This window comes from Hippichthys cyanospilos, chromosome 17 (assembly GCF_059441005.1).
Source record: "Hippichthys cyanospilos isolate Australia breed blue-spotted pipefish chromosome 17, RoL_Hcya_1.0, whole genome shotgun sequence".
Classification (NCBI taxonomy): Eukaryota; Metazoa; Chordata; class Actinopteri; order Syngnathiformes; family Syngnathidae; genus Hippichthys; species Hippichthys cyanospilos.
The window spans coordinates 14023381-14042928 of record NC_142385.1 but is presented as its reverse complement, the minus strand read 5'-3'; the positions used below and the strand labels follow the sequence as shown (position 1 = coordinate 14042928).

The following is a 19548-nucleotide window of genomic DNA, read 5'->3' as shown; positions in this document are numbered from 1 at the left end:
GTTTATATCTTTAGATGTTTCTTTCTACTGTAATGATCTCTCAAACTCGCTAGCTCATCTCCCGCTAATTAGCGAGCTAGCTAGTGTTCGGTTTGTCTCTATTGACTTACTTGATATCCAGCTATATGTCCATAGCTCTTTTTTTTCTATTCAACTTCTTTTCTAATCAATCCTAATTTCTAGATTTCTCTATTTCTACTGCATTGATCTATCAAAAGATAGCTACCTCATTCTATCGCTAATTAGTTAGCTATCGTTCTAGCTGTTTCTATTGAACTTGGGTTTGATATCCACTACTATTTCTCTAGCAATCCTTCACTTTCTCTGTCATCTCGTTTTATCTATCCAACTTTTTTCAGTCTTTCAGTCTACAGCAAATCTCAATAGAGTTTTCTTGCCACTGTATTTTCACAAACTAGCTGTCTCTACTTGTTAATATCATCAATCTCTTAATTGCTATTTTTTGGCTGTCTCACTCTATTTCTCTGCACGTATCATTTTCTGTTAGAATTACCAACGGCATCTAACCCAGAGACAGTCCAATTTGCCAAGATTAAATAAAAAGAGCACAGGCAGGACCGCAGATCCAAACGTGGAAGTCACGGTGATGGGAATTCCGATGGTGCATATGAAGACACGCTGGTCCGGAATCAGGATGGTGCCGATTGTGAAAAGAATCACCGGAGGAAGGTAGGAGATGAACGCCATCACCAGGCTGTTGGTGAGCATGAGAATGGCTTTTTTCTTCTGCGGGTGGACGCCTTTGTACCTCGTCCCTGGCGCGATCAACGTGTGAAGGATGAGCGTGGCGCCGAAGCCGATGATCACTATGGCGGCGATGAAGAACGACGTGGAAAACAAGGTGAAGTACAACGTGTGGTAGCAAAAGTAAAACACGCCAGTGATCAGGGTCGCAATCCAGACCGCGGCCACCACCAACACCCTGGGAGTCAGACTCTTCATCCTGCGGTAGAAAATGGGGTGAACCACGGCCACGTAGAAATCCATGCAGATGCTCGCCATCATGAGGGGTCGGCCGCATATGTTGAGCGCGTACATAATGTTGGCGAAGGATTCCACCAAACGGATACTAAACATAAACTGATTAATGATGGCCATCGGAATGAAGATTAAGAAGATGGTGTCCATGGAAGATAGGTTCAAGACAAACAGATTTAAGGATGTTAAAGCTGCTCTTGTTCTGTAGCCCTTGAAAATCTCCCACAGAATGATGAAACTTGCGGGAAGTCCCACCACACAGCAAATAATTGAAGAAATCCCCCAGATGTACGGTCCCGTTTCCATGCCGACGCAATACTCCAAAATGGGTACGTCCATGTATCCTGGAACTCTCGAGGAATTGTTGGTCATCGTTAAAGCAGCTGCATCACAACTTGAACAAATCTGATGACCGATACGGCACCGTAATGTTTACTGCCTACCGAACATAGATCTTAATATTTTCCATGCGGTTGGTATGACAACAACTTGCAAATTTCTGTCCGCTTTTAGCAGGCGCAGCACGTATTTATGGAAAAGATCTAGCGAGCGAGGCGTGTGTGATGATAACCAAACTAATGCAGCTAATGGGTTTACGATGACGCGCCTGGCTTCATTTCAATATTATTTGGAAGATCTTCCACTCAGCTAGCTTAGCTTATTGTCTTTCTCTTATTTTTTTGTGTCAAAAGTGCAGGTTGTTGTAGCTTGGACTCCCAAGTCACTTCTATCATTTTTTAAATATAAGAGGGATAAGAACAAGGCTAAAATCTGGGTCATGGAGCTGATACTGCATTGGAAGGAGATCAATAAAGTGTCGTGGACTGGATATTTATCTACGAGGACCATTGTCCGGAAAGCCTCAGGCTCAGAGCTGAACGAGAGGCAATCCTTGCAAAGAAACCTTGAGACCAGATTCATCCTTGTAACCAGGTCTCAAACCAGTCTCACAAATGTTTGCTCATGTTTGACGGATTGCTAGCATACCAGTAGAGCTAATCTGCGTTTTGGGGGGGGTTGTAGGAACTGATGAAGGTAGAGAGTCATAGGTATTGTATTTTTAATATTTTAAGTACAAACCTTCCATGTTGCCCTTCTTTCCAAGTACATATTACGACGAATCTTTCAGAATTTTGCACCAAGCAATTGTGAAGTATAAATTTGGTGACTCGAGTCTGACTCTGGTGAAGTCATATTACTCAAGTCCCCTACTTCTGTTATTTGACTTTTTAGATTTCCAGCATATATCGATGGCTGCTGTATCCATTAGAAAGTCACATAGAATGCCCGTACCGACCCAGCACTCCCCGTTAGATGACGGGAAGTACTGGATCTGAGAGGTGTTTCTGGAGCTCAGACAGTCCCGAGGTCACGTCAAGGTTGTCCGGCAGCGAGGGGTAACGAAGAGCGCAGGTCCCGGAGTTTTCCGGATGTAATCGTTGTGCAGTGGAACTTGGATGATTTTCCGTGCTGGGGGTTCCGCTTGATGCCAACTCCTGGGACTTCTCTGTGAATTTCATATCTGAGTGGGTGGAATTCTGGAACAACACAGAAGAAAACAATATTAAAAAGCTAATTGGTGAGAGATGTTAAGAATTCGTCCATTTGGAAGGTGAATGGTGACCGTAAACTATACCGGAGTGGGTGCCGGGCTGTCTATCTCCAAGGGTGTCATAGGAGGGTAAAGCGCATGAAGCACGGGCGTCCCGCTGCCATACAGCCTCGTCGAGTCAGTCCGGGAAGACACGGTGCTGTAAGCCGGAGGAACAGGAGCAATCTGCCGCTGTAGAAGCTGGAGAATGACGTTGATGTCGGCCGTCATTCGGGTCTCCAATCTGGGGCAGTAAAAGATGGATGAAGCTAATGACCGCCTATGCCAGGGGTGGAAAGACTACAACCTGGTGGAAAATATCCACAGAGAAAAGAAATAATCATAAAAGTCACCTGTTCAGCTGTGAATGCAAAACTTCCAGTCGAGACTCGAGCTCGCTAGGCCGCTCTTCAATGAAGGGCGGAGGATGGTACGAGTTGCGTACCGAAGACGATCGCCAGGCCCGACCGGAGAACTGTTGAGATCGTCGATCTGTCCAGTAGTGCAACATTTCCGGAACATTCAAGGATGAAGCTATGGACATTAGAAATAAAACAATGGCTTCCATTTGACTCGTGGTGCTTTTGGCCCCTTTGGACCTTACGGGCAGAGATCCGGTCACATGACCTGACTTCGATAAATTGCCCATTATAGAACTTGAGTTTTGCTTGGGAAAAATTATACAATGTTACCTTGACAACCCTGGTCTAACACCGTTTCCCTTCCGACCGAAGCGCCACCCGGGGTTAGCAGCTGCACGTCAGAGGGGGCGTAGTCCCGTCTGCTTTCTTCAGAGGGGTAAAACTCTACTTTGGGACCCTGAGCAAGAGATTTTGACAAGTCCTCACTGGACTGGGAACACTGGGAACCACAGCTACAGTGGTCTTCCCAGTGGGCTTTGGGTGGGGAGCAGCGATGTCGGAAGGACTGAAGAGGGTAGTAATCCTCATGATCCATTCCATCTGTTTCAGAACGATGAAATATGAAGATTTTCTGATTGAGTTAAAGGTAGTAAATATAGATGACTCACCTGGTCTGATTCTGCAGTCCAGAGAGTGGATTTTATGTCTTGACCTGTGACGGTAATCGCTGTCATCCCCTGAATCGTCAGTTGATATCGGCACCATTTGATCTGCCTGATGAAAAGTACAAGTCTGTTGTGGCGGGCTTGATAAGTGCAAAACCGTCACAGATCGAGTGCACTGCTTCCAAACCTACATCTCTGAGGTCAAATGTCAAATCCAGGTTCCTCCAGAAGTTGTCTGCAAAGCTGGGGTACATATCCAGAACCTCCAGCAGGTCGTCTCTCAAAATCCGATGCAGGTCACAGTAAGTGATGGTGAGCACATCGGAATTGGACTTCCCAGGCTCATCGTAAAGGTGGATCGGCTCACCAAAGATATCGTCCTTCTCTATGAGAGATTTTAGAACCGACATCAAAACCGTTATCGAAATCTCACTAAATTGCCGATGAAAAGACTTTACCAAGTATGGCAACCACCACATCATCCTTGATGACCTGAATGGAACCCCGCGAGATAAAGAAGAGCGAGTCAAGGATGTCCCCATAGTGAATGAGGGTGTCACCAGGAGGTGCGTGGACCGTCTTAAACCTCATGGTCAAGGCTCGCAGGCAGGCCTGGCTGCCTCCACGAAAAGCCTTGCACGTCTGCAGCAGGGATCGGTTCAAGTGCAAACAGATGTCCGCTTGCAAGGACTCTGGGAAGCCCTTCAACACCTGCGTTGGAGAAGACGACCGTGCCACAGAGATTCCGTCACCAAAAGCAAACAATTGAAGCAGCATTGTGTTGCGGCGTTAACCTTACAGCATTCATGTCGATGCCATTCGTGTAGGACCACGCGTGTTGAAAATACTCCTCCAGACGCTGACGCAGGCTGACAGGGATTTGGTGGAAGCGTATGAACTCTTTGACGCGTAGCATCTGGGTGTGATAGCGAGTCGTGCCGGAGTACAGCCGTTGGATAATGGCCGACACGTTGCCGAATATGCTGGCATACATGAGAGCTGAAAGGAAACGAGCACGATGTGATTTTTTGAGTCAGGGGTTTTGTATTTGTCACAGCGGTTCAAAGTCACCGCGTCAAAGAATCGATTCACTCACAGCCAATGACCATGACACAGATGGAGAAGATCTTCTCTGAGTTTGTGTTTGGCGAGACGTTCCCGAACCCGACGCTCGTCAAACTGCTCAAGGTGAAGTACAGAGCCGTCACGTATTTGTCTTTGACGGACGGCCCGGAGCTGGAGTCGTTGTCGTTGTACGTCTTGCCAAGTTGCTCGGCCAGGTTGTCTAGCCAGCCAGTCTCCGTGTAGGGCCTCTCCACGAAGCCGATAGCGTACCAGATGCAGGCGAGCCAGTGGGCGATGAGCACAAAAGTGCACATGAGCAAGAAAAGAACGGCGGCGCCGTATTCGGAATAGCGGTCCAGCTTTCTCGCCACACGGACCAAGCGCAGCAAACGGGCCGTTTTCAGCAGACTTGTTAAGGTTGCCATCTACGGAAGTAAGGAGTCAAATATCGTAAAACAGGAGAGGATATTATCAAAGGGACATACTGTACATGGGAGAACTGGCTTTTGTATTAATGGAATACAAATAGTTCGGTAATCACCAGTTCCTGACATGTGAAATTGGTTGGCAATCGCCGACGGTCTTACCTCATCGGAGCCAGACCTAAAAATCAGAAGGTCAAAAGGGATCGCCGCAAACAGATCAATAGGGAACCACCCTTTGATATAATGTTTGGCAATCCGTCCGGGCTGCGTCACCACCTCGTCGTTGTGGTCCACATACGTGGTGCGCAGGTTGATGACGATGTCCACGATGAACAGCACGTCCACCATCAGGTCCGCCACGTTGAGCGGGTTGCACGTGTAGCCGCAGATCCTCTGACGCACGTCGCCGTGCTCGTCTAGGAGGAACGTCGCAGAGTACGGAGTGAACACCGCCGTGTAGAGCACCAGGAGGAGAATGATCCAATCCCAGAAGGCCTTGAAGGGACTGTAGTGGAGCAAGATCCACCAGGTTGTTTCTGGGACTTGGAGTTTATGTTCGGGAAGTACGTCAGACTCCAGGGAAAGAACCTGAAGCGGGGAAAAAAAATATTCAGGGGTGTCCAAACAAAAGACAAAGAATGGACTACTGTAGCTGAGGATCATTAATGTCAAACAAACTGTTTGGATTAAAGATGTAAAACTTTGAAAAGAAGTTGACCAAACAATGTTAACACAAGCCAAATATTCACAAGCGTAATGACGATAACCGGATCTTGTTGTTGAAGATTAGAATTTCAATTGGACCTTTTCAATAATTGGACTCGTTAGATAGGAACCTTTCGAGACTGACTTCTGTCCTGGCCAGCACAGCATTCTTTGATTCGCCCACCATGGTGGTACATCCTGAAATTCTTCTCAGTGAGGAAAAAAACAAAGTCCTTCAGATTATAGCCATCATGTACAAGACGAGCAGACAAAGAAGAACATCCAGGAGCTTGGACTCGAGTTGGACTCCGGCGAAAAAGACTTTTTCGTCCTGTTTGAAGCTTATCCTCTAATCGGACGGTTCTAGCTTTTTGACGCCTAAGAGCTCTGATAGCAGCCAGTGTCCCAAAGAGGCAGTGATGCAGAATGGCGAGCCTCTGGGCTGCAACTCAATAGAACTGCGGCTCAATGAAACGTGGCTCTTGTTTGTCACCCGGAAGGAAAACATACAGCCACCGAACACACTACCGATTTTTCCACTCGCAGTCCAATTAACAACAATCGTGAGCGTACGGAAATACTTTAAAATACATAACCTGAACCTGCAAAATCTATTGACACCTCAATCATACCTGGGTGACCTTCTCTGTGACGTTCTGAGAACGATCCTTCACCTTGGAAGGGCTGAGGAGCTCCATCCTGGTGGCCGGAGGGGATCGGCATTCCGGACCCCTGCCGGCTGGTCCCCCGATCTTGATCGGGTCCAAGTCGGACATCTGCGGAAGGACGAGTTCTCTTCCCATCAACCTTTTACACGGGGAAAGCTCAAGGACCGACCATACCTGATTTGAATTTGTGGAGTCTTGATCCTTCCTTTTCAGCCCAAGAGCCAAATGTCCACCTGTGTCTTCAGGAATATTCCCGCTTCCCTTTCATGGTTCTTATGAGAACGGATCCAAACGTCAGTGCCGGACCTCCTCTCTGGCACGGCCTGTGACGAGTGGCCCGTAGCTCGCATGTCTTCGTCAACGCTGGAAAACTGATCGATGCCACGTTGTAACCCCGATGGAAGTGAGGGGAAAATCAATGGTTGTCATTGGTAAACACAGAAATAAAGCTGGAGGGCTTTTACAATGGACTTCCCCTGTTGATTGACAGATGATATTGCCTTCATGTATGGATCCTCAACTTAGTTGGTGCTACATCTCTGACGCAACCATGAGGGTCATTGCAGAACTTTTTAAAAATGTGCCATTAATCTAGATCAAAATTGAGTAAAAATCACATAGCATTTCATCATTACTGGTACAATTTATCTCAAATTTTATTGGTTATTTCCCATAGTTTTGCCTTTTTGGGGTAAACTTAGCTTGCAAATCACGCTTCAAAAACACTTGTGAGTACATTATTAATTTATTTATTTCATTTTAATAGTAACTTCTTATCACTCTGCAGTAAAAGGCTTGCAAGTCAATGCTAACAGGGTTTTTAGCTAGTCGTGTTTATTGCTATGCTAACTAGTCAAAGGCCAATCTGCAACAGGGTTGCAAGTTGATGCTAAATGGGTTTTTAGCTAGTTATTACCTGCTAACTGGTGAAAAACTAAATTGCTAGATAATAAAACAAAAAAAAAAACTTTGAACATGCGACATGGTTTGAGTGACACATTCTATCACTGCTAAAACATGAAATGTAAACAAAATTCTCGCTTTGTTCCCAAACAGTCACACTTAAATTTTGTTTTAGGACTATAATCTACACTACCAGCTTTGTCTTTTGTGTAGGAAATTTTATTGAGCAGACAATATCCACCAAATATGGAATGACCCATAAGGTACAGAAAGTGTTCAATATGTTGCATGCATGGCGCTAATGTGTTATCTTATCGACTGCTGTGTTGACACTATAATAATGCTGCGAGGGGGAAATGATCCGTGATGACATTGGCCCTTCAGTTTTGACCTTTGCTTATTTTTATTGCTCCATTTTGAAATGTTTCTAACATGAAATGGGATTATTGAGTTGTTTTGCTAGCATGAATGCTAAAGTGATCACAGTTGTGCTCATCTTAGCAATAAAATTCCAAAACACATTTTTTAAAATGAATTAGAGGAATCTTTTAGTATTTTTTTGAAAAATGAGAGTAAACTAAACCATAATTTACACCATGTATGATCTAGTTAAATGGAGTTAGCCCACGCTAAAAACGGAGTTGGCCCGCGCTAGCTTTCAGTGGCTCAATGGGCTTTATTTACAAATCAAAGTGTCGCCTCCTTTTTTGTGCATGTGTATTATACATGATCAATATTAAAAAAAATGTCCACAGTTTCCGGAAAAGCCCTCAGGCCTGAGCCTCGACATTGTCCCATATGTGAACCACGTCCGGACAGTCACTCAGGGCTTTGATGAGCGCGGAAGCCGCCTGGAGCTGCTCCTGATCCAAAGCCAAGAACGTTCGAGGGACAAATTCAGAGCTGGCAGATGTCACCTTCATCCCTAGATCCTCCAAAGACGCCCGCACCTTTCGCAGGTCCACCTTGTCACAAATAAACTGAAAAAAAAAGGTAGAAACACTAATTTTGTTTAAAAAAACAAACAATTGTGGTCCATTTGTTTGTGTCGTACCCGCAGGAGAGGTGTGTCATCGTCCTCGTCCTCCGTCTCTTGGACGTCCTCGGCTCCGGCCTCTATGGCCAGCTCCAGCGCTCGCTCAGGTGTGACCTTCTGCCCCAGCGTCATTACCACGCCTTTCTGGCTGAAGTTATAACGGGCGCCTTCCGATAACATCCCCCTGTGGACGGACAAAAATACACACCTGCTTCAGGTTAGATTGAAACCATATTACTGTTTTTCGGGTTATGCTAATTCAGTTTGGGCAAAACTAGTTCTCTGCTGCCATCTTGTGGCATTTGTTAGTAAGTGAAACCCTTTTTTTGAGGACGTCAACTACGGTACTCACAGATTTTCAGTACATTATTTATATCGGCCTATGTTAAGCGGTGTCCTTCATTTTGTCATTGTTGATTAATATCACACATTTCCAGTTTATTTAAGATGGATTTCGATATTGCTGTTTGCCCACAGTAGAAGGTCAGACCGTCATTACAGAATTAATAGTAGGATACTTTACTTTATTACACACCACTTAGTGAACTTTTATATGTTAATTAAAAAAAATATATATATAAATAGATGGATATATAGATATATATGATGTCACATGACCTAACTAAGAAAACAGGTGAGTCGTGATTGGTGATCACCTGAAAGTGGGATGTCAATAGTCAATAGAAGTGAAATGGTCACCAAAATGGATTTTTTTTAAAATGGGTAATTTTGCTGCTGAATATTTATTCCATAAGCACAATATTAATCAAAATGGCATATTTAGACAAGTGGACGGCATAGAACAGATGCTCCTAAATACAAAATTGGGGTTGACTTCCCCTTTAACTAGTTCACCGACATTGATGACGACACACGTTAAAGATCCATTTTAATTAGTATAACCTTGCAGTGGAGTAATTATTCCTGTTTAAATTTAAAAAAAAGCATATCAAGTGTAATATTTGCATTATTCATGTACTATTATCTTCTTTCATGCTGTCACTATCTGGAGTTAATGGAGTTATTTCCATGCATTTTTTTTTCATGTATGCATGACGGCCACCTACTGGGTGGGATGTCACTTGCAGGGGGGGGGGGGGGGTGTCAGATGTAGGGATTAAATCAGAATTGCCAGTTGGACCTGCTGTGTAAATCCAGTCTTAGTGTGGCATAAAGATAAACTCGGCCCGGCTGGAAAATCAGAGTGAAACAAGAAAACGAGAAGGCGGCCTGACCCGTTTTTGCTTAGGACACGTCGGACATCCTGCTGGCTGCGCGTGCTGTTATCGGTCAGGACTTCAATGAGCAGAAGGCATCCGCCCGGCCCCCGAGCTTCAAACATCAGTTGCGATGCCGGCTTGGCCTTTTCCTAGAAAATGGAGCACAAAGAAAATGTCCTTGTTGTGTGATTACAGGCCCACGGCTAATTGACCAATAAATGTCAATGCCCACAACTCAAATGGGGATAAGTGTGTAGGAAACGTGCGTAGGAAATGGAATTGAATTATGTCCCATGACTCTGAACGCACCATATTCTTGATTGCGTTGTCAATGGATGCTTTAGGTATGTTCTTGTTTCTGCATTGCTCCAGAAGCTGGGCTAAATTCAAGTTCAGTTCCGGATTGGGTCCGCCCTCTGCAAAGGACAAGGATTACTCGCATAAATAGATATTGAAAAGAAAAATCCGTTGTGGTGCTCACCTCTCACGGCAATCTTGATCATCATGACAAACTTTGCAATCATTTTGCCTCTCGCTTCATCTTTTGGACCTTTAATGTGTTTGACTTTGGACCATTTGTTGTGGCCCGCGCACAAAGCGGGGTTCAGGTGCACGGTTCGGAAAGCAGGACTCCTCCATGGCCGTTCTATTGGTCGCACGGTCCGGATCGCCCCAAGCACCACACGCCCCGCCATGCCCTTCACATACACACCAACGCTAGACAGCTGTCAACTACGACAGACATAAGGCGTTAAATTTTCGCCGTAAGCTTCCTTCTGATGAACATTTCATTCGAAACCAATGGCAAAAGACTGCCGATGTTCTGTAACTTACAAGTTTTTGACAACCGCGTGACAACGTCCTTGTTATGTTCCCGTCACTTCCGGGTTGCGATGACGTCACGGTCGCAACTATCATCACTTTTCAATAAATACTATTCAATGTTGTTTAAAAAAAATACTCACAATAGTAACGTTTGCCGAACGCTAACAAAAAGAAGAAGAAATTCGTGATATTCATCAACCACAGTACGTGAATGCCGTTACTTCTTGCTTCTCCACCAATCAGCGGCCACTCCAGTCATCGGAATGGTGCGTTCAATGATCTCCGTAATTTAGACAAAAAACGGACATAATTTGCTCATAATTAACACCGTAAGAAAAATCTAATTTACTCGATAAAAATGAGACAATATATTGCAAGCTATATTATGAATTTAAATTGCACCTTTACTAACTATTTTATATGATGGGCTTTGAATAGAAAACAAAAAGGAATTAATACCTAAACAAAAATATTGTGTGTCTCACCAATAAAATTTAACCTCAGGGACCAACCTTAAAAAGGGCGTCACTGATTTTGGTTTGAAGCAGCCATTTTTTGGGCTATTGCAAATTTGTCTCATGTGTTGAAAAGTTTGATGATCATTTTGATGATTTAATAGTAAAACAATGGAAGGGCCTCATCACATTTACTAGCAGTTTAATTCATTTAAAAGTGTCCTGATTCTGAAGTGTCTGTGTGACTTTCCATGACCACCAACTATGTCCTTTTGTCTTATTATTGTCAAATATAGCATGAGCAGAAAAAAGGACATAAGAGAGTCAAGATGAGGCCGCTTGTGAGAGATAACAACTGCAGGAGGAGGAGATGTCCGCTCCAGTGCTTCCCTCTCTCTCTCCTCGTCACAAGGTAGCATTTGCACTTTTGCCTTCTCGCTCTCCCTCATTGTGTCCACTGAGCCATGCACGGCGACATCACAATCTCAGCGATCATGGTGCACAAAAAAGACCCCCAACTGTAATCTTTTTTTTGACTGATGACAGAAAAACGCAGTTGAGAGGATAGGAGCCCAGGTGGGACCCGCAGGAGAGTTTTGGGACGAGACTTCCGGGGAATGAGTGGACATGAGGTTTTGCGTGGAAAATGATACACCGCCCAGCTGAAGTTGCCATAATGAAGGACGGGATGTTGTCTGGATTTGGACTTTTGGTTCTTCTTCAGAGTGTAGTAACTGTGACAGGACTGGTAAGTGCGCTAATTGTCTAAAATAATAAAATGAAAAGAAAAATGTAATATTAAGGTTACAGCTTTATATTGTTAAACTCATTTTTGGTTGGCTTTCAAAATAAACTAACGGACACCACTTTGTGGAAAATGTAAGAGACATAAATATATGAACATTTTTGAAAATTAACAAATGAAACAGCTATAAATATTTTAGAACAATCTGTTGAAAAAAATATTCAAGATGTAAGAGGTTTATTGTCATATGTATGGTAATATCACTCAATGAAATTCAGACTACATTCCATAATCGAGCAAATAATAAAGTAGGCAAAAAAAAAAAAACAGAGCAACAAGGGCAGTAATAATGGACCACTAATAATAATACTAATATGTGATATGTTTTACAAAATCAGATTTACGTCTCTAAAAAGGAAAATTGAGATGTTGATATATTCTTACTCTGCACATATTTCTCGAGTTTTCTGATCGTTTTAATTTGTAGGTTTTAATATTATTTTTAGTAATCTATTATATTTCATACGCTTCAATTAGAGTTTTAAGATCATTTTTATCTCAAGACTAGGTAGGCTGATTTAGTGAAAACACATCACATATGTATATTGATGCTGTGAATCAACCAGGAAGTACCACTCCCAAATATGGCAAATGTCACAGAGGACTGTGAACTTTTTAGTTTTTTTTTTTTCTTTTCAACAAACATGGCAAATATATATATATATATATATATATATATATATATATATATATATATATATATATATATATATATAAAGGCAATGACATCCACAAAGTGCATATGTCTAATTTCAGTCCGAAAGTCCAAAACCAGACAAAGTGGCCCCTTACTCGAGCGCTCTCGCGACCTCATGCAGGTGCTAACATTTCTAACAACATAGCATACAGTGGTGCCTTGAGATACAAGTTTATATTTTCCCCATTGAAATGAACGGAAATCCCATGAATCGCTTCCAACTTCCCTCCCTCCCAAAAAACAATATTTTTTTTCAAGCCCTGGGTGTTCGGGGATTTTTCACTAGCCTGTCCTTATTATCACCCAACGTAGGCTGACTTTGACTCAAAACATTGTCAAAAATAAATATACCTTTACTTTCAACCCCTCAATTATCGTCTATCCAAATGTGTTATTCGACCATTTTGCATTTTAATATCCATGGCTGAAAGGGTTTTGTTGCATGATAATTAAATTCATGACAGCAACACGACAAAGATGGCATTTAATCAGTCATCTGCAGCAGTAGATGATCAGCTGCAGTCTGCGTTCCCTCACAAACAAATTTCCATTAGCGCTGACAGCCCAGCGACCTTTCACCCCCCTGAAGTTCATCTCGGCGGGCTCGACGGCAAACGTCCACCTCGGGCAAGCATTCTATTAAACTGCTCATTAGTTACCCAGTCATTTACAGGTTTCCATCGATTGTATTTATACACGATAATATACACTATTAGCCCCCGAGTGGAAAATCCCAAAATCTTTCAATTTATGATTACGATAGTAACTCCCCAATTAGTTGTGTGGATGTCCAAAGTACGGCCCGGGGGCCATATGTGGCCCGTCATCCACATTTTTTGCTAAAATTGCATTTCGACATGGCCCGCAATGCTACTTTTAAAAAAACAGGTTTGATGGTAGACACTGTTACACACGTGAATATACTTTAAACAAAAGCACTGTTCTAGGAAATGCAAGTGTTCAATCAGAAAGTGGAACACAAAAAAAACAAATACAATGAAAACAGCAGGGGCCCCAAAATTGATCCTTGTGGAACGCCATATTATAGTGAGGCACTGGGACTCAAAGCATCCACTTCTAACACAAAGCTAATTTGCCAAAGATCTCTTTGTTATCTTATGAGGTGGGTTGCAGTGACATGATACCAACTGTCCAAATGGCTTTGGAGTTTCTGCCGTACGTACCGCGCAAAATACGCCTCTTCCAGGAATCACCACATGAGACTTCCATTTCTCAAGATGTCTGTATTGACTTGGGCCGAGCGTTCCTTTTCGAAAAACAAAAGATTCCCGGCCAACATTCCGACTCAAGGCCAAATTCACCTACTGCCCGTTTATTTTAATGGGCCGTTTAATGAAATGTGTCTGTTGGGCTTCTTGGCATTTTCCTTTCTTCGCTGCAGTGACGTCTAACCATGCTGGAGCCTTTGTTGAAATCCTCTCTTGAGCTGTTTGGAGAAAAAATAGAGATTTAATGGTGACCCCTTTTTGGTGGCCGTGCTAACATCAAATCCCGTGGAGTAACAAAACCTCAAACATTAAAAGAAAAAAGTAGGAATTTTGGTTTTTGGCTCTGTGGTGAGATGTGCACAAAGGCAGCACTTGTGTGGGATGCCGCTCGGACTCTCCCGCCATCCGGGCCCGTTCGGACCGGGCGGCAGGAAGCAAAGAGGTTGTCGGAGCATCATTACATACCGCGTCTTCTCTCAACTATTTCACAACACCTTGAGGGAGCTCATCAGAATGACTCGGAAGAGTTGACAGATTACCCTACTTGGTCAAAAATGCCGAATGAACCACGATTTTCCCCGCTGTTTGTCTTTGGCGGTGGAAAGTGGTAATGTGTGAAAGCAGTTTGCTGTCAAACTAATCATAACGCAAAGAAAATTTCTCATTGTGTGTTTGACCAAATCACATTAACTTTGCTAGCGCGATGCTAATATGCAATGCCATAAACGGCTAACAAAACTAGCATCAATTGCTGGCAAATTATAAATGGATATTCAAGCACAAATTGACAAATCATGCATTGCAAGCTAGCTCTATCTATCTATCTATCTATCTATCTATCTATCTATCTATCTATCTATCTATCTATCTATCTATCTATCTATCTATCTATCTATCTATCTTGATAGCTAGCTAGCGCTTTATCTACAGGTAAATATTTTATGTTATTAATTTTTTAATGACATTCTTCAACAATTTTTGTAATATGACATTGTTGTCAGAACATAAAGCACGAGCTGTCTGGATAAAGCGCTAGCTAGCTAGCTAGCTAGTATCTATCCATCTATCTTGATCGCTAGCTAGCGCTTTAGCTACAGGTAAATATTTTACGATATTTATTTTTTTAATAACATTCTTCAACAATTCTTGTAATATGACATTGTCAGAATATAAAGCACAAGCTATCTTAAGTGCTAGCTAGCTAGAGCTATCAATCTAGCTATCTATCTTGGTGTTACTGTTATTTATTTTATATTATCAATTTACAAGAATTGTTGAAGAATGTTATTTAAAAAAAAATAATGTAAAAATATTAGTCGGAGCTTGAATGACACTGCGCAAGAACACCCCCCCCACCCACCCACACACACACACACACACCTCTAGACACCCCCCAAAATTCCCCAAATTCCCCTTACAAACAGCAATGTTTTACATGTCATGATGTCAATGCGAAACCATCTCACATTTTTGGGTGGGCGTCGCCCCCCAGTCGCACGTATAGCACATATCGCACATATCGCACATACCAGAAAATCTCGCATGCGCAAAAATCAAACAAACCATGTCCGTTTTGCCTACTGCACAGGTGGACTCCGATGATGTCATCACGAGAGACGAGCAAATCTTCGTGCTGATTGGCGCTCACGCTAAGTGTGAAAACAGCATCAAGTCCCAAATGGTCCACATGCAAGGTCTGTTTGCGTCTATTACTCACAATTACGCTAATTAACTTTTTCATTTTCAAATGCAAATGACTCAAATGCGTCACTTGTTTTTGTTATTATTTCTAAATATATTCGGGGGTTCAAGAGGATCAAACGCATAATGTGCTGGCGCTATTATTGCAGCTGTGACAAATGGGAGCTGCGATATGATACAAGTGAGTGCAGGTCATATCCTGCAGACAAAGGCCAGCCGTTTCTCATTCGCACTGTGATGCAAATGCAGATGAGTCCCAAGATTACTTCAAGCCTTTCAGCGTAGAAATCATCGACACGCTACAGCTCCAAAAACAAAACAAAAACATGGAATAACAAGAGCTAACAGCTCAAACAAAATGTTATACGTGCAGTATAGCAGTCATGTGCGTTTCATTTTTTTTCGATATTTAAAATGCGTTACATCTTTATCATTTTTATTACTACTATATGAAATCTCAAGCATTGTAAACATGTTTGTATCAAAGCCTTATTTGAGGGTTTCGGTACTCGCGACATGAGCCGATATCGGTATTGGCCGCCCCCTGGTGGTCGTTTTATGATCAGGACCAGGAAAGTTGCTACGTCGGGATATATCAGTGACGGACAAACTATGCATGTGTGCAGAAGGCGACTGCATCCCCGAGTGGGACGGCATCATCTGCTGGCCGAGGAGCAGCGGCGGTCAGCTGGTGTCCGTCGGGTGTCCGGAGTACATCTACGACTTCAACCACGGAGGTGGCGCGACGCCTTGCCGTTTTCACCTAGGCGCTTTGAACATTCTGTTCATGCATCCAGGTCGAGCTTACCGCCACTGCGACGCTTCTGGAAATTGGGAGCAGGTGGCGGTCATCAACAGAACGTGGGCCAACTACAGCGAGTGCACCGCCTTCTTGTCAGCAAATTATAGAACCCAAGAAGAGGTATTTGCTATCTTTCATTATTCTAGCGCATCCTAGTCGTTCTAATCATTTTGCCTGTTTGTCTTTGTTCTTATCACGCAGAAGGTGTTTGAAAGACTGCACCTCATGTATACTGTCGGCTACTCTGTCTCTCTGGCCTCTCTCCTGGTGGCTGTCTCCATCCTCTGCTACTTCAAGTGAGATCATGTCTACAAGAATGTATGTATATATATATGCTGTATATAATTTGTGTGTGTTTTCAGGCGCCTCCACTGCACTCGCAACTACATCCACGTGCACCTCTTCACCTCCTTCATCTGCCGTGCAGTCAGCATCTTTGTGAAGGATGCCGTGCTGTATTCAGTCTCTGGTGAGGGTCCAGAAGCAGACCCTGAGCTCGTGGGAGAGAAACCGCACATGGTAAAGATCACATATTGGACATGTTACCATATTTGGGCATTATCACATGATAGCTATACGGAGGTTTTTTTGCGGCGTTTTGAGTTTTTGGGGGGGATTTTGGCGATTGTAAATTCAGTATCGGGTACCACTGAAGATTGTCCTTACCAGGCATAGATACTTTTCAAAGCTGTGGTTCTTGATTGTGATTATATGTGGCTGTGTGTGTGTGTAGGCTGGCTGCAAAGTAGCCGTGACGTTTTTTCTCTATTTCCTGGCGACCAATCATTACTGGATCTTGGTGGAGGGCCTTTATCTTCATAGCCTCATCTTCATGGCCTTCCTTTCCGACAAGAACTACCTGTGGGCCCTCACCGTCATCGGGTGGGGTAAGTGTACTCGCGCATGGGACGGGGGACCCTCGCAGAACGCCAATTTACCGCTGTCGTTCTAATTTTAGGTGTTCCGGCTTTGTTTGTGTCCATTTGGGTCAGCGTGCGGGCGTCGCTGGCAGACACGCAGTGAGTCACCAGCAGAACGGCGCGAATTGAAATACTATTGAAAAAGATTTTTTTTTTTCACACATTTTGTAGGTGTTGGGACATCAGCGCTGGGAATCTGAAGTGGATTTATCAAGTTCCCATTCTGGCAGCCATTGTTGTAAGGAAAATACACTCAGTGACCACTTAATTGACTCGTTCATTGCCACTGACGGCTATAGACGTCAAAGATCAGTATTTATTGGGCTGGAATTTTACGTTAACAATCCTCAATATTCAAAATTGTTCGATGCAAAAGTAAGCCATTAAGGATTTGACGTATCAATACCAAGTACCGATATCGGGCTGATACCAGACCTTTTTGCACACTAACGAACCATTTTTGATGCTCAAGTGTTTGTTTTCGTTTCACGCAGGTCAATTTTTTGCTCTTTGTCAATATTATACGCGTATTGGCCTCCAAATTATGGGAGACCAAAACTGGAAAACTAGATCCTCGGCAACAATACCGGTGAGAGAATCTCTGCCTTTAGGGGGCTTCACTTTTGGACTCTAATCCCTGCAACGATATGGTTGGACTCACTGCAACAATATGTTTTCCTTGTAGCAAACTTCTCAAGTCTACATTGGTGCTCATGCCCTTGTTTGGAGTCCACTATATGGTCTTCATGGCTCTTCCTTACACCGAAGTCTCCGGGCTGCTGTGGCAGGTGCAGATGCACTACGAGATGTTCTTCAACTCATCGCAGGTGCGATGCGATCAAAAGGTTCCGTCTCATTGTAACAATAAGAGCCATTTGGGTATTGATTGTCACCTCTGTCGCTTTAGGGATTTTTTGTGGCTTTCATCTACTGCTTCTGCAACGGCGAGGTAATGCTGTCATTTTATGGCGATATCGAGGTGGGGGGTTCGGGTCACATGAACAATTTGACTCGAGTCATGACTTGACTCGAGTCGGATGATTTGACTCGAGTAATGGCTTGACTCTCGACTCGAGTCAAGCCATGTGGCTCGAGTCACGACATGATTCGTGTCACATGATTTGTCTCGAGTCACATGCTTTGACTTGACTCAAATGACTCCACTCATAAGTAATATTTTTGGACTCTGGAGTTGCTGGACAAAAAGCTATGACTCGTTTTGACTTTCTCATTAATGATAGTCAACTAGATTTGAACATGACAAGTTTTAAATTTCTAAAAACTGATTAAAACTAACCAGATTAAAGAAAACAAAAACACTAACTGTACTGAAACATCCTATATTTGTAGTACTATTTTTTTTTATTGTAATTTAGGGTGGCATCAGTGGGGGAAAATATTTTGAAATAATATATCCAGGTCTGAGTTCTTATATCACACACAAAAAACAAACAAATTTCAACAGGGGTGTGTAGACTTTTTGCATCCATCATCTTTGCTGTGACCGAGCACGATTGCACGACTTGTGACTAGCCCAACGAAATGTAGTGAAATGACTTGCTTGATTTTTGTCACTCGCTCGAAACTTCTCACACGTACGTTCGACTTCCAGGTGCAAGCCGAGGTGAAGAAGGCGTGGCTAAGGAGAAGCCTGGCATTGGACCTCAAACAAAAAGCCAGGATAACCAGCAGCAACGGCGGCGGCAGCTGTTACTATGGCGGCATGATGTCCCACACCACCCACAGCGTCTGCACGTCCGCCGCCAATCACCGGACCGGAGGCGTGGTCGGCTACGGCGGGGGGGCGGGGCTCAGATCGCCCCGCCCGGCCGCCAGTCTGCCCAAATACACCGCCGCCGAATCCGAGAGCTCGGCTTCGACGGCGAGGAGGCTCGCCGGGGTTTTTGCGAGGCATGCCAAAGGTAGCACAAAACTGGACCGGCCCAAAAGTTTTCTGGCGGAAAGTCCCGCGGAAGCAGATCCAGACACTTACTTGTCAGTCAAAGAGCTGGAGACTGTCTTGTAAATTGTGTCCAAATTGTTTGGTGAATTTTTTATGTTCTCGTCATGCTGCACTGGGCGAGCGAACTAGATACAGCTGCACCATCGGGATACGGCTAATGTCTTCAGATAGGAAGTTTGCTTTCTTTGTGCAAAATTCTGGCTCATATTTTGATTTATTTATCATTTTAAAATGCTTTAAAGTATGATCCACGTTTGGCTGACCCTCCTTTACTCTATCACATAAAAAAAAAGACATAAAAGTATGTCTTTGGCACTGAATGAGTTAGGCAGGCTGTTGGGTCTCAATCTTTTTTTACTACATAAACACCTAACAAAGTAGCAAACACTGCAAGAACCACCATAATTATAATTATTAACAGTAAACTGCAGTTGCTAATAAATATTTATTTCAGCCGCTGCAATGAAATAGTCTGACAGTTAACCGCTTAAATACAAAAAAAATAAAGTAAA

General features: G+C 43.4%; 3 protein-coding genes across 9 annotated transcripts; 1 reads left to right on the top strand and 2 right to left on the bottom strand.

Moving 5' to 3' along the window:
• Positions 1-2045: 2045 nt before the first annotated feature.
• Positions 2046-6800, bottom strand: kcnh6b (potassium voltage-gated channel, subfamily H (eag-related), member 6b). Of its 5 annotated transcripts, none has more exons than XM_088438278.1 (13): positions 6655-6800; positions 6445-6588; positions 5912-6018; positions 5270-5695; positions 4714-5107; positions 4417-4616; positions 4076-4328; positions 3809-4002; positions 3621-3726; positions 3283-3552; positions 2944-3124; positions 2636-2834; positions 2046-2537 (listed from the first exon to the last, which is right to left on the bottom strand). In XM_088438278.1, exons 2-13 carry the CDS (start codon positions 6533-6535, stop codon positions 2310-2312), a joined length of 2649 nt encoding a protein of 882 aa, XP_088294404.1. In that variant the 5' UTR covers positions 6536-6588; positions 6655-6800; the 3' UTR covers positions 2046-2309. The 5 variants fall into 5 exon arrangements, with proteins under 5 accessions (XP_088294404.1, XP_088294403.1, XP_088294405.1 ...); XM_088438277.1 differs by having other exon boundaries at positions 5944-6018; XM_088438279.1 differs by lacking the exon at positions 5912-6018.
• A 482-nt stretch (positions 6801-7282) lies between these two features.
• taco1 (translational activator of mitochondrially encoded cytochrome c oxidase I) lies at positions 7283-10642 on the bottom strand. Of its 2 annotated transcripts, XM_088439737.1 has the most exons (6): positions 10474-10642; positions 10121-10371; positions 9949-10055; positions 9655-9788; positions 8438-8603; positions 7283-8363 (listed from the first exon to the last, which is right to left on the bottom strand). In XM_088439737.1, exons 2-6 carry the CDS (start codon positions 10332-10334, stop codon positions 8154-8156), a joined length of 831 nt encoding a protein of 276 aa, XP_088295863.1. In that variant the 5' UTR covers positions 10335-10371; positions 10474-10642; the 3' UTR covers positions 7283-8153. The 2 variants fall into 2 exon arrangements, with proteins under 2 accessions (XP_088295863.1, XP_088295862.1); XM_088439736.1 differs by having other exon boundaries at positions 7284-8363; positions 10121-10640.
• On the top strand, positions 8031-19230 carry pth3r (parathyroid hormone 3 receptor). 2 transcript variants are annotated; one of them, XM_088439735.1, is made up of 15 exons: positions 8031-8636; positions 11216-11331; positions 11466-11667; positions 15239-15344; positions 15978-16088; positions 16149-16273; positions 16358-16449; positions 16516-16672; positions 16887-17040; positions 17112-17172; positions 17245-17311; positions 17568-17662; positions 17759-17900; positions 17981-18022; positions 18686-19230. In XM_088439735.1, the coding sequence occupies exons 3-15, from the start codon at positions 11566-11568 to the stop codon at positions 19097-19099; spliced, it is 1668 nt and encodes a 555-aa protein (XP_088295861.1). In that variant the 5' UTR covers positions 8031-8636; positions 11216-11331; positions 11466-11565; the 3' UTR covers positions 19100-19230. The 2 variants fall into 2 exon arrangements, with proteins under 2 accessions (XP_088295861.1, XP_088295859.1); XM_088439733.1 differs by having other exon boundaries at positions 8033-8636; positions 16355-16449.
• The last annotated feature ends 318 nt before the right edge of the window (positions 19231-19548 follow it).

Coding starts and splice junctions, on each gene's coding strand:
- pth3r (XM_088439733.1), top strand. CDS start 11,566: ATGATACACCGCCCAGCTGAAGTTGCCATAATGAAGGACGGGATGTTG. Junction 16,089..16,148: donor CTACGACTTCAACCACGGAG/GTGGCGCGACGC, acceptor TCATGCATCCAG/GTCGAGCTTACCGCCACTGC. Junction 17,041..17,111: donor CCTCACCGTCATCGGGTGGG/GTAAGTGTACTC, acceptor TTCTAATTTTAG/GTGTTCCGGCTTTGTTTGTG.
- taco1 (XM_088439737.1), bottom strand. CDS start 10,334: ATGGCGGGGCGTGTGGTGCTTGGGGCGATCCGGACCGTGCGACCAATA. Junction 10,056..10,120: donor GATCAAGATTGCCGTGAGAG/GTGAGCACCACA, acceptor TGTCCTTTGCAG/AGGGCGGACCCAATCCGGAA. Junction 9,789..9,948: donor ACAACGCAATCAAGAATATG/GTGCGTTCAGAG, acceptor TCCATTTTCTAG/GAAAAGGCCAAGCCGGCATC.
- kcnh6b (XM_088438277.1), bottom strand. CDS start 6,588: ATGTCCGACTTGGACCCGATCAAGATCGGGGGACCAGCCGGCAGGGGT. Junction 4,329..4,416: donor ATGGCATCGACATGAATGCT/GTAAGGTTAACG, acceptor TCTCCAACGCAG/GTGTTGAAGGGCTTCCCAGA. Junction 2,538..2,635: donor ACAGCCCGGCACCCACTCCG/GTATAGTTTACG, acceptor GTGTTGTTCCAG/AATTCCACCCACTCAGATAT.